This window comes from Natator depressus, chromosome 15 (genome assembly GCF_965152275.1).
Source record: "Natator depressus isolate rNatDep1 chromosome 15, rNatDep2.hap1, whole genome shotgun sequence".
NCBI classification, from domain to species: Eukaryota; Metazoa; Chordata; order Testudines; family Cheloniidae; genus Natator; species Natator depressus.
The window spans coordinates 27,610,763-27,626,237 of record NC_134248.1 but is presented as its reverse complement, the minus strand read 5'-3'; the positions used below and the strand labels follow the sequence as shown (position 1 = coordinate 27,626,237).

Here is a 15,475-nt window from a genome sequence, read left to right as displayed (position 1 = left end):
CCAGACAAAAGCAAACACTCTGGAAATAAGCCTGCATGATATAAATTTTTTTTCTGGTAAATTACTAATTGTTTGATACTTACATCTCTGCTGTCAGTTCCAGAAGAGAAGTATTTGACACTGGATGGATTTCACAGATTTGTTGTTGATCGAGCCAAACAGGACATCCGTAGTGTCTGGAGAGCTATTTTGTCCTGTGGATATGATCTTCATTTTGAAAGGTGCACTACACGTTTTGTAAAAGTGGTACAGAATTCAATACTTAATCTGAACGGGCTTGGAATGGCGGAGCTTTACTGCAGGTAGTCTGAAACTTATCAGTGCTCAGTGCACTTCTGGACGTGGCTACGATGCCTCAACACAGAATTGTTGAATAGTTTCTTAGAATGTTATTTAAGGGACTCGATTCATATTCAGCTGCCAGGATGTGTGTTCCTGACTTCCACGTGCACATGCTCGCTAGGAGGATCACACCTGAATTGTGGAAACCTGGTTTAAACAAAATTAGTTCATTTTGTCCCTCTTACTTCCAAAATCCATAATAAACTGACCTGTCAACAACTGCATTGCCAGCTGTTGCCTAAACTAACCTTCTCTGGCTTCATGCCCCATCAAAGCTGTATTCTGTGCCTCATGGTATTGAAACTGCTTCGGTAGATTTCTCCACTTGTTTTGAAGGAGCTAGTACAGAGTAGAATGTTTAGTCATCATGTTACTTTCTTCCCTGTTATCATTTCAAAGCAGAGAAGTCCCTTAAATGGATCTATCCTCTTCCCTGGTATTGAGCTGCAAATTGCCTGCCGACTATATCCCACTCCCTTGTCTGCTTATGAGCTCAGAGTAGAGAGTGCCCAGTGCAGTAAGTAAGCCTAGTAAGCAGGTAATGAAAGTCAGGCAAGGGGGGATGATAATGATAATGATTCGTTCTCCCTCATATCTGAAGCATTCTAATGTCTAGGCTAAAGGAGCTGTACTTAGGGAAAGGGAAAAGGAGAGACCTAAAGCCACCTGGCTTCATGGTTAATGCAGTCCAGGGGAGCATTTGCATTTAACAGTTCTAATCCCCTTGTTCTTCAGGTGTGCCTGCATTGACGCAAGACATGCTCAGAAAGCATCCCGGAAGTGGACTTTGGAAATGGACGTAGCCCTTGTGCAGTACATCAACCGACTCTGCCGTCATCTTGCAATTACCCCAGCACGACTGCACCCACACGAAGTTTACTTAGATCCAGCTGACGCAGCTGATCCCAGAGTCTCTTGTCTGCTGAGTATGCACAAATTGGGGGGTTTCTAGTTATTACTTCATATGCTTTGTATTCCTCTTCAGTTCATGGTTATAGATTGCTTATGGATTCAGTGTGAAACACTTAGTGAAGGGCTGTGAATTCAGCACTGGATCGACAGCCCTGGAAATTGAAGTCCTCTGGGTCACCACAGAAAAGGAACAGCAAAGGCAACGACAGTGCAGGCTTCCCCCGACGCCACAAAACCCTGTCAGTGTGTCTCTACCCTGGCATGTAGGGGCTGCCTCTAATGGACATGGGGGTAGTTCATTCTGCAGGGCCCATTCAGTCTGTGGTCACTATGCCAGAATGGGTGTTGATGTGACGAGTTTGGGGACTCCTGTCCTGTCCTTTACCTCTCTGTTTCTGAATTTTTTTCCCCATCTCAGATGTTCCCATTGAGAGTCTACGCCTGCGTTTTGCACTGCTTCAGTCTCTGAACACCATGCTGGAGACCTTCTTCCTTCCGCTGGTGGAGCTGCGACAGACAGAAATGTACGCTAACAGTATTGCTGTGTTACTGCGAGAGGCCAAAGGTCAGTGTCTCTAGGACTGCGTGAGTTCTGTGACTCTCTGACGCTTGGGGGAAGTTTAGCATCTTCTGGGGGTTCTCTCATTGGTACAGACTGGAGAAAAGATTAATCCACACCTACCTCAGAAATCGGAGAACTTTGTGGGGGGGTGTAGAGAGCGGATCACCATACTGACAAAAGCTCCTTGACTTTGCTTCTCAACCAGATAACCCAATACGCTGACTGAATAGGGTGACTGTCTAAGAACAATGTGAGCACATGAGTAAGAGCTGTTGCTAGTGTTTTCCTGGATTAGGGAGAACCAACCAGGGCAGTGCTATGTTTCAAACGACATTGCTGAAGTACTCTGAAAAACGCAATAGGAATTGCTATAACGAGGAGGCTGCTGTATCTCACTACAAACATAAATATTTAGATGGTATGGTTGGGGGGATGGAGACAGGCTGGTCTGTTGTGTATAATGCCCAGCGCAACGGACGTTTGTCCTGCTTGGGGATTCCATGTGCTATCACAATATAAATAACCATAAGGCTGAAATGGTATGTTAGCCCCAGGAGCATACAATATAGTCAAGGGTTCCAGAACCGGTGAGCCTGCTAACTGCTACAGGAGTGGTAGGCTTACAAAGATAGAGACCTTCATGAGAACCTCCAATAATCATACAATGAGTAAAAGATTTAGGTTACCCTGGCCAGACCAGTCATTTCATTTACTCTGGAGAAATAGCTGATGTTGAGTCTTTGCTTCTACCCAACCAGAAAAGAGCACTTGCAAACCTCAGGTGTGGAAATCGAGTATTCACAGTCTGTCTGTGTGTAGTGTATGGATTTAGGGTGCCATGAGATACACTGATTGATATCTTCTTGTCATTAGTATCCTCCTCAGAGCATGCCAGATTTCAGAAAACTATTTAGAAATGTGCTTTTCTATCTTATTTGCACAGCTTATGGTTTGGCTGACAGGAAATAATCATCTAATATAAGAAATCTGTTGTACAGAAATATTGTGATAAAGTACTTGACATGTGTCTTCCGATAAACATTAATTCTGAATACAAAAAGTGTCCAAAGGCTTGTTTGGGTTGGCCAGCTCTTAGACTGAGGCTTACAGAAGATTAAATCAGTCCCAAAATGTTGTTCATCAGATGATTTCAGGAAATAAAATTACAGAAGGACCAATAGTAGACATAAACATGTATTTCTTTATTTAGGTTTAATCTTTTATGACACAAAGGTGACTGTAATGAATCGAGTGCTGAATGCCACTGTGCAAAGAACAGCAGATCATGCAGCGCCGGAAATCACACTGGATCCATTAGAAATAGTGGGAGGTATTTGCATTATTTATTCTCTCTAACCTTAATTTTCATTTACTGCCTATGATTTCAAATTGGTCTTAAAATAACCAAGCTCAGACTCTCTTATGAACACACAATACTCACAGTGGATTCAATTTTTTAAAATGTTTCTTTTAAATAGGGGAGATCCGTTCTTCAGAGAATTCCTACTTCTGCCAGGCAGCTAGGCAGCTAGCCTGTGTGCCATCCTCTCAGCTCTGTGTTAAACTAGCCAGTGGTGGGGATCCCACATATGCCTTTAACATTCGCTTCACTGGAGAGGAGGTGCATGGAACAAGTAAGTTATCGTCTGACAGAACAGTAGTGACACACGTGGCATGTTGATCAGAATGTATCCAAAGAAGGCAAGGAAAACTAATGCTAGCGAGGACTTGAGCTTGTAGTCTTCACTAGGACCAGGTTCCAGAAAAGTTAACGAGTGTTTAGACTGAATAAGTAGTACAGGGACGGATCACTAGTGACTCTGCAGTGATGTTATACTTAAAAGAACGTTCGTTAGGTAAGAACTTTTTTTGTTAAATACGGCTGACTATGATATGTCTCCTTTCCTCCCAACACTTTGTGTTTGTTTTTTGAATCCAACTTGGCTGGGACAGTGAGAGTACGCTGGTCAGTTTCACTTTTTGTTTTTTGTGATTAACCCCATGTTACAATAGCTGAGTTGCAGACACTCCAGGGGAAAGGTTTAAATTAAGCCAATAAAAAAAAAAATTCATTTTTGTAAAGTTTCCCTTTTTGAAGGGAAAAACAAAAGCCTACGTATGGGGTCTAAGCTGTCTGATAGTAGTTTGGTTTATCTGAGTAGACATTTCTATTTAATGTGTATAATCTGCTCTATAGTACAGATCTTTCTTTGGAGACATGGAATGCTAGTGCCTGCTATGCTTTATGCTGATGCTAGAAAGAAATTGGGAAAACATCATATCTGAAGCCAACTAGTGTTCTGAACATACGGACTTCAGGGAGAGGCTTATCTAAATGACTTCATCACTAAACTTTGACTTAGAGACACTTTCCCCAGTGCTACATACTGTTGGGTGGACTCTCCAAGAGATACTGGGATAGGAGCCAGGAGAAAGCTTCCTGTTTTACTGATTTGTTGCCATCCTCGGGGTATATGCAAGGGCAAGGGAGGTTTAAAGAACAAACTATCTGAGAAAAGAAAATCAATTCCTGTTTGCAAGATTGATGCAATCTGCATGTACTGATTCTAATGGGTCATCTTAGGAGGTTAATGACTGGATATAGCATGAGAGATGGCAAAATGGAAATTCTAGTTAACACTTTCCCCACTACTGACTACTCAGTTCTATCAAACTGCATGAAGTCATTGGAGGTGCACGGAAGTATCGTTAAAGAGCTGTTTGAAGTATCCCCTCAAAGTATTAAATCCGTCTTTTCTTTTTCGTTACGATGAATAACAATACCTGTGATGTGATGCAGAGGTCACTTGGTTTGCGTTAAGATTCTAGCAGTCTTGCCTCACTGCATTTAGCTAGATTGTGAGTAGGCCACCTGCATGTTCCATCTTAAGGAGGTGGTGATTTCTCCTTAAAGTCCAAACAGAATAACAAAGGTATTGCATCTCTCTAGGTAACCTTAAATAAACAACTAGCGATTGAAGCCAAGACCATTAGCTGAGAATGCAGTGGAAAGCAACACACTGAATGTTCTTTTATGCAGTTAAACAACTGCAGTGCAGACATGCACATGAACAGGTTAGGGATGGCTGCCATCTTCCCCATTCTTGGTTATCCACTGTACACAATGAAACATGTTTCACCTGTAGAAATTTGAGTGAAATGTTGATTTCCGGGGGCTGGTACACTGTGGACAAGAAGGCAACAGGAGTGAGGCCAGAGAGGGTGTATGTGTGGTTTGTTAGAGTGAAAGCTTTGCATCTTTCTTTCAGGTGGTTCGTTTCGTCACTTCCTGTGGCAGGTCTGTAAGGAGTTACAGAGCTCCTTGCTTTCCCTGCTCTTGCTGTGCCCCAGCTCTACAGTCAATAAGAATAAGGTATGATACCCCAATGGAGATTAATAAAAAAGTGCTTTGCTCTTACTAAGGAAATGCTCGATATCAGCACTCAGTGACTAGGACAGGATTAGAATGCTCTCAATTGCTGACAACTAGGGGAGTTTTCAAAGAGATGCATGTGGGAGTTAGCCACACAACTCCCATTAATGACTGGAGGGAATGTGTAGGTGAGTTCCCCGCATGGTGTTTAGAAAAGTCCACAGGAAGTAAGGTGCTTATCTGTCTGCTACATGCTGTAGTTCTGACCTTAGAACAAAGCTCATCTCCTCTAAAGCACCCTTTAAAGTGTTTGATTTCAAGATTGTCCCTTGTATTTCTTCATGAGAAGTTATTTATGGGCCAGATTCTGCCACTCTTACTCCACAAATGTCCTCACTGAAATCAGTAGTACTACTTGTGGAGTAAGACCCAACTCAATGTGAGTAAGGGTATTGGAATTTGGCCCCTATTTTGCGTGCTTGACGTTTTACAGAAACAAGTAAAGACATGGTCCCTGTCCCAGAGAGCTCACAGTCACTGAGGCATGGTTCCTTCCCTGCAATGCTCCTGAGGTGGGGCAACCACACATTATGCAGAGCAGACTGCATAAACACAATCCAGTTCTGTATGTAAACTACTGCAGGGCCGTCTAACACCTATATGCTTTAGATCTTAAACTATTAAAGCTAACACACAAAAAACTAGGTCAGCGTTTCCCGAACTTTTAAAAGCAGAGCCCCCTTCAACACCTCAATATGTTAAGGGCCAACGTTTATATACCTTTGGGCCCCATGCTTTGAGAAACTGTTCTAGGCTACTAAACAGGCTTGACTGTGTCTGAAAACCTCTTGCCTGACCATTCTTTCTTCCTGAAAATATTCACCTCTGGCGTTTTCTCTAATCATTAAATGTTTGTGTTTGTTTTATTAAGGGGAAGTATATTCTGACACCTAGTCCTATAACCTATGCGGAAGAGCAGTTGCTTCATTTCTTTGGACAGCTACTGGGCATTGCAGTTAGAGCTGACGTTCCTCTTCCGCTAGATCTCTTATCCTCGTTCTGGAAGACCTTAGTAGGAGAGCCACTGGATCCAGATGTTGATCTCCAGGAAGCTGACATCCTTACCTACAACTATGTCAAAAAATTTGAAAATGTAATTTTTTCCCTCTTTTCTTCTTTGTCTCCTTTACCCATAGCCCTTGTGCACTGGGTCTTCGCTGCTGATAGCAAACCCTGCAGTAATTGTACAGCCTGACTGAGGGCCTGATCTGTCAAACTCCTTTTAAAGGCCAGTAGGGCTCCATGTGGGTGCAAAGCTTTGTCACCATGCATGGAACGGCAGGATGAGACCCTGAGTTTTAGTCATTTTACATCCTTTTGGCATGGGAAAGGCACTCTATCATGCATTGTCATCCCTCCCCAGGATGGCCACGCTCTGCTTAAATTGAAACTAGGAACTTTTAACTTTTACAATTTATTTTTAGGTGCCACGATCAACTGTGTTAGGGCTTCCACATTAGGTAGCAACAGGTTTTACTCGTTAGCCAGCTGATGTGTTGATCCAGACTTCACCAATTCAGTAATCTGGAGAAACCTAATGCTGTGAATCAGTTACATAACTCAACTCTTCATTCTTTGTTTCGAAACATTGCAGGCACTAGGTGATCCCAAGCACAAACGTTAGTAAGGTGCCCAGTTGTCAGCAGAACTATAAAAACAATAATAACTTTAAATTGTCTGTGAAATGCTTTTTAGTTTTTAAACTACTCTTTATAATATTCCCTTAAAAATGTGAAAACTAACATTGCTTTTCCTAATAACTTGGTGTTCTGTTTGGCAAACGTTAATTTCCCATAAGACCATGTTCCTAATAGAATTTGTAATGGTCCTTCTGCACAGCACAAAACAGATGTTAGCACAGTAAAGGAAATGCAGCAGTGTCTGTTCATTGGGCTGGCTCAGCAGTGGTAGGCGCTGTCCTTAAAACATTCTGTGTGGCACAGGGATAGTTTTGGGGGGGTTTTAAGCATAACCTCTGAGAGTCCCCAGCAGATCCTCGCAGCTGGAATGCAGGTCAAGTGACATGCTCATGTTCTCCTCCTTAAATATTTTACTTTATGCAGCATGTGAAATTTAATACCACATTCGTAATCTGTACAGGGCTAAACTAGAATGCTGGCTTGCTCCTCATACCCAGATGTGCTCACTTACTTGAGGACAGGTTGCCTTTCAGTGCCTGTGCCATTGTCATTGGATGATGTAAAATGTAATGGGGCCCTTTCATAGGCACTGACTCCTTAGGTGCTCCAAGACTGGAGCACCCATCGAAAAATAATAGTGGGTGCTCAGCACCCACCAGTGGCCCCGCTGATCAGCTCCTGCCCCTCCCTCCCAGCCTCTCCTGCCTGCTGCAGATCAGCTGTTCAGCGGTGTGCAGGAGGCGCTGGGGGGTCGGAGGGGGCAGAACAGGGTGGGAAGAGGTGGAGCAGAGTGGGGCCTTGGGGAAGGGGTAGAGTGGGAGTGAGGCCTGCAGCAGGGCAGGGGTCGAGCACCCCTGGGGAAATGAGGAAGCTGGCGCCTGCCCTTTTAGTCATTATGTTGGCATGATGATGTCTGAAGAGATTAACAAGAACAAGGTACAGTAAAGTGCAAGTTACCAGATATTGTCACGTGCCATCCTAGATAAACGATGAGACTGAACTGGAGGCCTTGTGTGCTGAAATTGCATCCCAGCATCTAGCGACAGAGAGCCCTGATTGTCCTAACAAACCATGCTGCAAGTTCACCTACCTGAGCATGACCGGCGAAGAGCTGGAGCTGTGTCCTAGAGGCAGGCACATTCCCGTAATGTGAGTAACACCATTATTGGGAGGATGTTTCATGAGGGTAAATGCGATGGCTTCTCAACCATCAGCTAAATGGTGCTGTGACATGGTGAAAGCTAGGGTGCTGGGAATACCCGGTACCTTTGACTGGCAGGAGCTGGGAACCTCCAGCATACCGCTGTTCATCTGTAAATAATGGAGGGCTGAGCACGACAGCAGAGTGACCGCGTCCTAGTAGTCATCACTGCATGCTGTGTGCGTGCGCTCTCACAGCTAGGAAAGCGAGGGGCGTGTACCAGGATCCGCAGGTGCTGCTGCATGTGGGGTTAAATTGGGAACAGCAGATGGCATCAGAATGAAAGTGACCAGAAGCCCATGCCCAGGAAATGGGATTGCAGATTGTAATGGGGAGTAAGACTTTTCCTCTCAGACTCCTTTCTTTCTGAATCCCTTATGTCAGCTGGGAGAATAAGGACATGTATGCAACAGCAATCCGGAATCTGAGGCTGCATGAACTGCAGAATCCTGACTGCATGACGGCTGTGCGTGCTGGACTAGGATCGATTATACCCCTGCAGCTTCTAACAACACTGACTCCTCTAGAAATGGAGCTAAGGACGTGTGGGCTACCTTACATTAACCTGGAGTTCCTAAAGGTATGTTGGGCTGAAGTCCCTTTGGAACATGCATGTCTAAAGTTAGGGTAATGAATTGGTAAGCACCTTCTGGCATAGTTGCTTCTGTTTCAAGAAAAGCTACAATTCTGTTTTTCAGGCAGGGATTAAATTTGTTTAAAATCAATATTTAAATTATCAAACTCTAAAAATGTCCACGTCCCCAAACTCTATTCAATACCTGCCTCTTTACTAAGATTAAATTAGCTGTTTAAAATTTCATAACAGGATATAGCAGGATAATTTCTGCAAACGTACTTTTTCAGAATTACTCAACATTGGCCTGTAAGTACATTAATATTAGTACTACAGACAATGCACCACAAAGAGGGGTTGTTTTTTGGCTTACGTTATCAAACATCTTTAACCCGTTGTATTAAAATATTGTGTGAAGATGTTTTTGCCTTGCAACAGCAGCAGCCTTGAACTGGTATAGCACAGTGTACAAAAACCCAGCCTGGATGCAGTTTAGAAAGGGTCTGTGTAAAGGTCAGTCTGTTATAGAAGCAGTTGGGGTAGAATGATAGATACTGGAATTCTATCTCACTGCACACACAGCAATAATTTGAATGAATCGATTTCTAGTGGAACTTGTACTGGTAAAACTGATTGGTTAGGATACCCTGCTGTGATCGATTTCCATTATCACTGATGCAAGACTTGAAAAGGAGAGTAATACACATCATGTTCTTCATCTGTATCTAATTTCACTGTCCTTCCCCTTCCCTCTGTTAGGCGCACACCATGTACCAGGTGGGGCTGATGGAAACAGACCAACATATTGAATTTTTCTGGGGTGCATTAGAAATGTTTACTCAGGAAGAACTCTGCAAATTCATAAAGTTTGCCTGCAACCAGGAACGAATCCCCTTTACGTGTCCATGCAAAGATGGAGGGCCAGATACTGCACATGTCCCACCTTATCCCATGAAAATTGCACCCCCAGATGGAGCTGCAGGTATGTTGTCTACTGCACATTTGTATAAATAAAATCAGCCTCTCTTACCTTGTGACCTTCTGTAGATTTGAAATCCTTATTGCCTTTTAAAACTTCCTTTGTCTGACAGGTTCAGGGCTTGTCTGCGCAGTGGAGTAAAGTGCACTAATGTGATATGGAGTGCTGTTTAACTTAGTGCACACCAGCAGGGTCTGCACGTACCAGTTAACACACACTAGTGTATTTTAGAAATCACACCCCCCGTAGTGCGCATTACCCCACTGTGTAGACAAGGCTGCAGAAGAAAGCGCAATGCAGTTAGGAAATGGTTGTAACTATGACAAGAGAATGTGGCTGTTTTTAAGCCATGCCCTAATAAGATGCTTCAAGCAAAAATAAATCTTCTAAAGACTCCGAATACCTGCCCTTTGGCCATCTATGCAGAGGCGGGGACTGTGGTGGAATTTCGTGATGTGGCTCCTGCAGAGCAGAATATCTTCTATGCTTTTAAAGTGACGATACTGTAGGCCCAGTATCGGCCCCACCAAACTTAACAGTATAAATTCCATTGGGCTTTTTGGTGGGTCTCCTGAACCTAGAATTTACAGGATTCTATAACTTTGATGTGTGTTAATATCAACAGCGAGAAAATTACATCCTTGGAAAAGAAACTTCACTAGAATGTCAAAGTGCAGAGCCTGTTAACAAGTCTTCATGTGGTTCCTTTACAGGTTCCCCAGATTCTCGGTACATCCGTGTTGAAACGTGTATGTTCATGATAAAGCTTCCTCAATATTCCTCTCTGGATATAATGCTAGAAAAGCTCCGGTATGCTGTTCACTACAGAGAGGATCCACTTAGCGGCTGAGCTGGGCAAGACCAGGACCAGGGACGCTTTTGGGAGGCTTGTTTCATGACTGCTCTGTTGGAAACCCTGTGATTCACCTGAAAATGCCTCCAGGGACACTACATAAAGAATTGGAGACTAATTTATTTTCTGAACTTTTGTTCCCATTACAGTAATTATTGGAAGACTTACATTTTGTATTTGTAGATTTTTGTGGTGGACTGGTTATTTTGCTGCCTTGTTTGTGGAATATTTGTAGGATAGTTTAGTACAGACCGGTTTGATGTGTATAATTTAATTTTAAGACCTTTGAACATGTACACTTCTAATTTTGTAATTTAAAATTGTGTTGCCCATGCAAACACAACAAACTTGGCTATTCTGAGGTTGAGAGCTCAGATCTAAATGATTAGAGCTCATTCTCCCTCTAAAACATTTTTGAGTACAAAAATAGAATTACTTTTTAAAAGATCACTTCACATTTTCCATAAAATCAGAACAAAATACCTCTCATATGAAAGCTGGGAGAGTTCGTTTTCTGTACTTGATACACTGAACTTCCAGCACATACACACTTCGGTTTTGTAACAGAAAATATGCTTCCAAATTACATGTGTTTACATATCCTGAAATGTTCTTGATTATTTAAATCCAAATCAAACAGATTGGTAACTACCACAGTAAATATCAGTGTTTTATTTTCAAACTTTCCTCTTCAGAGTTGGATAGCTGAAAAACCCCGAACAGTGAAGAACCATGATACAGTTAGGTCCTAATCAAGACATTCCTGAATTGAAACTAAACCTACTAACAAAAATTTCTTCACTGATCTTTGACTTTTAAATAGTGGAAGAAACAGAGTGGGTTCTCTCTAAAATACCATGTTCAGAATATTAACCAGTAAGTGATTAAAGCACCTTTGATTTGTTTTATGTACTCAAAAATGATTTCTCTAAAATGAAGCAAATTATCCTAAAAATGTGACACCCCCTAGCAGGGGGACAAAGACACAAAGTTGCTGAATTGAAGCTGTAGCTTCTATTTTATATAGAAGGATAATGGTGGCATAGAGGGAGGTGACCATTCTGTACGTTAAACTGTTGTATGTTCTGGAATGAGTTCTGCAGCGGTAAAACGCACCACATCGATCTTCCTTCACTAATGCACACAAGCGGTGCCCTCTGTTGGGTGTATTTAAAGTGCGGGAGCACTTTGCAAACCATTTAGAACTGAACTCATATGAAAACCCTATTTGTGCTCAAAAAACGAAGAGAACGCTGACATTACTGCTGTACGACTTGGCTCAGCACTATCTGTAAGTTAAGTGCCAGTACTGAGCTGCAGATTAGTCATTTTCCTGCTGGTGCACATCTAGCCACATAAAGGTCTGGTATTACGTGTCTCTTTAGGAGAGAGACATACACTAATTGTTTGGCTGGTCAGTTGTAATGGGAATTGAAAAGCTGTATTTTTTTGTATATTATTGTGAATATTGGGAATTATTATGTGTGTGGTATGTTTGGAGAGCAGGATGTGTGAGAACAGAGAGAGCCACTAAGTGTGTATGTGTGTGGTGTTCTGAGAGCGAATGGAAAGGTGTGTATGTGTGTAACAGCTGAAGAAGTAGTAGGTGGCATACAATGGCTCCAAATCCTGTTGTTAGGAGAACTGTCACCATTCTATAGCATTCCCCTCCCCCTCTCCTCTGAGAAACATGTAGGAATAATATATACTCTTGAATCTTGTCCACTTTCTGGTAGAAGCATAGATATAGATGAAATCATTCCAAGTAAGGCAAACATATGTAAAGTTTACCAAGACCAGAGGGAAAACTAAGCATGATATGTTGCTTGAAATGCTTTATTCCCATCCAAAAAGTGCATTCTCAAACAGATGCTGAGCAAGGGGAACATGAAGAATGTCATCTGAGTTTCATAGCAGAACTACTGTTGCTGACAATTAAATGCTTTGGTTTTCTTTCTGGTGGTTTGAATAGTATTTTTGTACTGTTTAAGTATCTCCTTTCAAACCCCTAACAACTTGAGTGGACTCAAAATTCAGTGAAATACCTCACTGGTAGGGGTTTGAGGACTTTAGTATGCCAATCCTTTCCAATGATATGATTACAGCTGTGAGTAAGATAACTGCTGCTAATGTTTCTGCTTCTCCTTCCAGAAAGCACATGTGAGTAAAGCATATCACATCTTGGCCCTGAAATGTGTGCTGTAAAGTTACTTGATATATATTATTTATTATAGTTATTTATGGTTGCATTTAACAAACTTTTAGTCAATGCTGTTTACACCCTGCTGTGTAAATGAAGCTTCTTACTACAGGAAAAATGTGTCAACAATAAATAACCTTCATCTACTTTTGACTGATTTGAAAAATGGTGTGATCCCTTAGTACAGTACCTGCAAGGTGTCCATCTTGGTACTGTACACAGCATTATGAGTCTTAACATCCATCTTTAGATGTATTTTGTGTCCTTATTACTTGAGGCTGGACATAGAAAACCTGACCTTGAAGTTGCGTTTTCTGATAGAATTAAAACTACTAGAAATTCTTCTTTAAACCCTACTTTTATGGGCTAATAGTCTTTATATTTCTTTGCAGCAGAGCTGTAAGTCCAGACACTCCTGAACAGGACGAATGCAGTGCATCTCCTGCAGAGAAAACCCACTTGACAGTTCAGCAGTTGTAGTTAATTTATTCCATGCTTTCACCCTACAATTTCCCCATGAATAAGGTATCCAATTAAACATCATCATCTAGAGAACAAGAGAGGTGCAGCCATAGTATCCTGCCCCAGGAACCTCCCTTTCCTCTTGTGTTTAATAAATGCTTACTAGGAATGGAAGTATCCTTAGCATCTTTATTTGTAAAACAGATGTTAGTTCTGTTCTGCTTCTGGCTTTAGTTAGATTGCTTGCTGCTGGCAGAAGCAATTAAGTATGTCATGTGACTTTTCTAAGGAAAAACCTTTGACAGTGCTCCCTCGCTGACCAAGCCCTCCTTATCAGTACTATCTGCCACTGTAACCCAGTCCCCAGGAATAACATTGAATGGCACCGGTACAGACTTGTCCCCAGGACAAGTTTCTGCCTGACAAGCCCCTGTGTGGACAATGGTACCTTGCACTGAAAGTCCTGCAGCAACAGCTGCCACAGGGGATGTTACTGAGTGATAAGCTGGTCTGCTGTACATTCCACCCAGAAGTTTGGCTGTGAAGCAGTTACAGCAGGGGGCTTGTCTACACAGCAATGTTTAGCACCAGTTCCCCATTCCATTACTGAAATACAACTGCTAACTGCTTTAAGGAAGCAGGCTTCCCTGCAAACATGGAAACATGTGGCTACTTTTACTTTTTACAACTTGTATTCATTCTTTAACAATTCCTTATGAGATGTGCCTATAAACTAATTTTACATTTTAGAACACTTAACTTAGGGTTTAGATTTATTAGGAACTGGGGAAACTTTTGGGAAAGGGGGAGCCTATAGAGGAAGTACAGGTGCCACCTAAATCAAAATGGAACCAGATTGCTGGCACTTAAAATCAAAGGTTATTGAGCAGTTTTTAAACTAAGGGCTGGGGGAAAGCTAACAGGGGAGGATCTATTAATGGAGATTCTCTATGCCCTAGTAAGGAAGAGAGGGTGGAAGATAAAATATTTCATAGAACTGGAAGGAACCTTGAGAGGTCATCTAGTCCAGTCCCCTGCACTCATGGCAGGACTAAGTATTATCTAAACCATTCCTGACAAGTGTTTGGAGATTTAAGAGCATGTTAGACAATGCTGGAGGTTCCACAACTTCCCTAGGCAATTTATTCCAGTGCTTAACTACCCTAACAGGAAGTTTTTTCCTAATGTCCAACCTAAACCTCCCTTGCAGCAATTTAAGCCCATTGCTTCTTGTCCTATCCTCCAAGGTTAAGAAAAACAACCTTTTACATACTTGAGAACTTCTCCCTTGTGTCTTTTCTGGACTAAACAAACCCCATTTTTTCAATCTTCCCTCAGAGGTCATGTTTGAGACCTTTAATCATTTTTGTTGCTCTTCTCTACACTTTCTCCACATCTTCCTGAAATGTGGTACCCAGAATTGGACATAATACTCCAGTTGAGGCCTAATCAGTGTGTTAGAATTACTTCTCATGTCTTGCTTACAACACTCCTACTAATACATCCTAGAAGGATGTTTGCTTTTATTTAGCAACAGTGTTACACTGATTCATTTAGCTTGTGGTCCAGTATGACCCCCTGAGATCCCTTTCTGCAGTACTCCTTCCTAGGCAGTTTTCCCATTTTGTATGTGTGCAACTTCCTTCCTAAATGGAGTACTCTGCATTTGTCCTTATTTAATTTCATCCTATCCTCCAAAGCACCTGCAACCCCTCCCAGCTTGGTATTGTCCACAAACTAAGTATACTCTGTATGCCTTTATCTAAGTCATTGAAGATATTGAACAGAACTGGACCTGATCCCTACAGGACCCTACTCATTATGCCCTTCCAGCATGACTGAACCCCCAGTAACTACTCTCTGGGAAACTTTATCTATGCATCCCATCTTGAGGATCTGATGAGAAACAGACAACTGAAAAAAAGTCCCATTCAATTACATCATGTAATGGCAGACAGCTAAAAAGTGACAGGTTTTTTAAAGTGCTTGTATACCAGTGCTAGCAGTTTAAATAAGACAGGTGAACTAGAGTGCCTTAAATTAAAGGAGGATAGTGATATAATAGGCATCACAGAAATTTGGTGGAATGAGGATAATCAATGGGACACCATAATACTAGGGTACAAAATATATCAGAAGGATAGAACAGGTTGTGCTGGTAGGGGAGTGGCACTATATGTAAAAAAGCATAGAATCGAAGTAAAAATCTTAAATGACCCAAACTGTACCACAGAATCTCTATGGATAGTAATTCCATGCTCTAATAAGAATATAGCAGTAGGGATAGATTACTGACCAGGATGGTGATAGTGATGGA

At 42.0% G+C, this 15,475-nt stretch overlaps 1 protein-coding gene across 3 annotated transcripts in view; it reads left to right on the top strand.

Annotated features, from left to right (window-relative positions):
* HECTD4 (HECT domain E3 ubiquitin protein ligase 4) overlaps positions 1-12,827 on the top strand; it is a 125,692-nt gene extending 112,865 nt beyond the window's left edge. For all 3 annotated transcript variants that reach the window (XM_074972732.1, XM_074972731.1, XM_074972730.1), the window contains exons 66-76: positions 98-221; positions 1,078-1,268; positions 1,673-1,819; positions 3,027-3,146; positions 3,295-3,450; positions 5,086-5,189; positions 6,121-6,342; positions 7,872-8,038; positions 8,475-8,670; positions 9,424-9,646; positions 10,357-12,827. In XM_074972732.1, coding sequence (XP_074828833.1) covers positions 98-221; positions 1,078-1,268; positions 1,673-1,819; positions 3,027-3,146; positions 3,295-3,450; positions 5,086-5,189; positions 6,121-6,342; positions 7,872-8,038; positions 8,475-8,670; positions 9,424-9,646; positions 10,357-10,493 — 1,787 coding nt within the window. In that variant the 3' untranslated portion in view covers positions 10,494-12,827. The remainder of the gene's footprint in view (positions 1-97; positions 222-1,077; positions 1,269-1,672; positions 1,820-3,026; positions 3,147-3,294; positions 3,451-5,085; positions 5,190-6,120; positions 6,343-7,871; positions 8,039-8,474; positions 8,671-9,423; positions 9,647-10,356) is intronic.
* Positions 12,828-15,475: the final 2,648 nt, after the last annotated feature.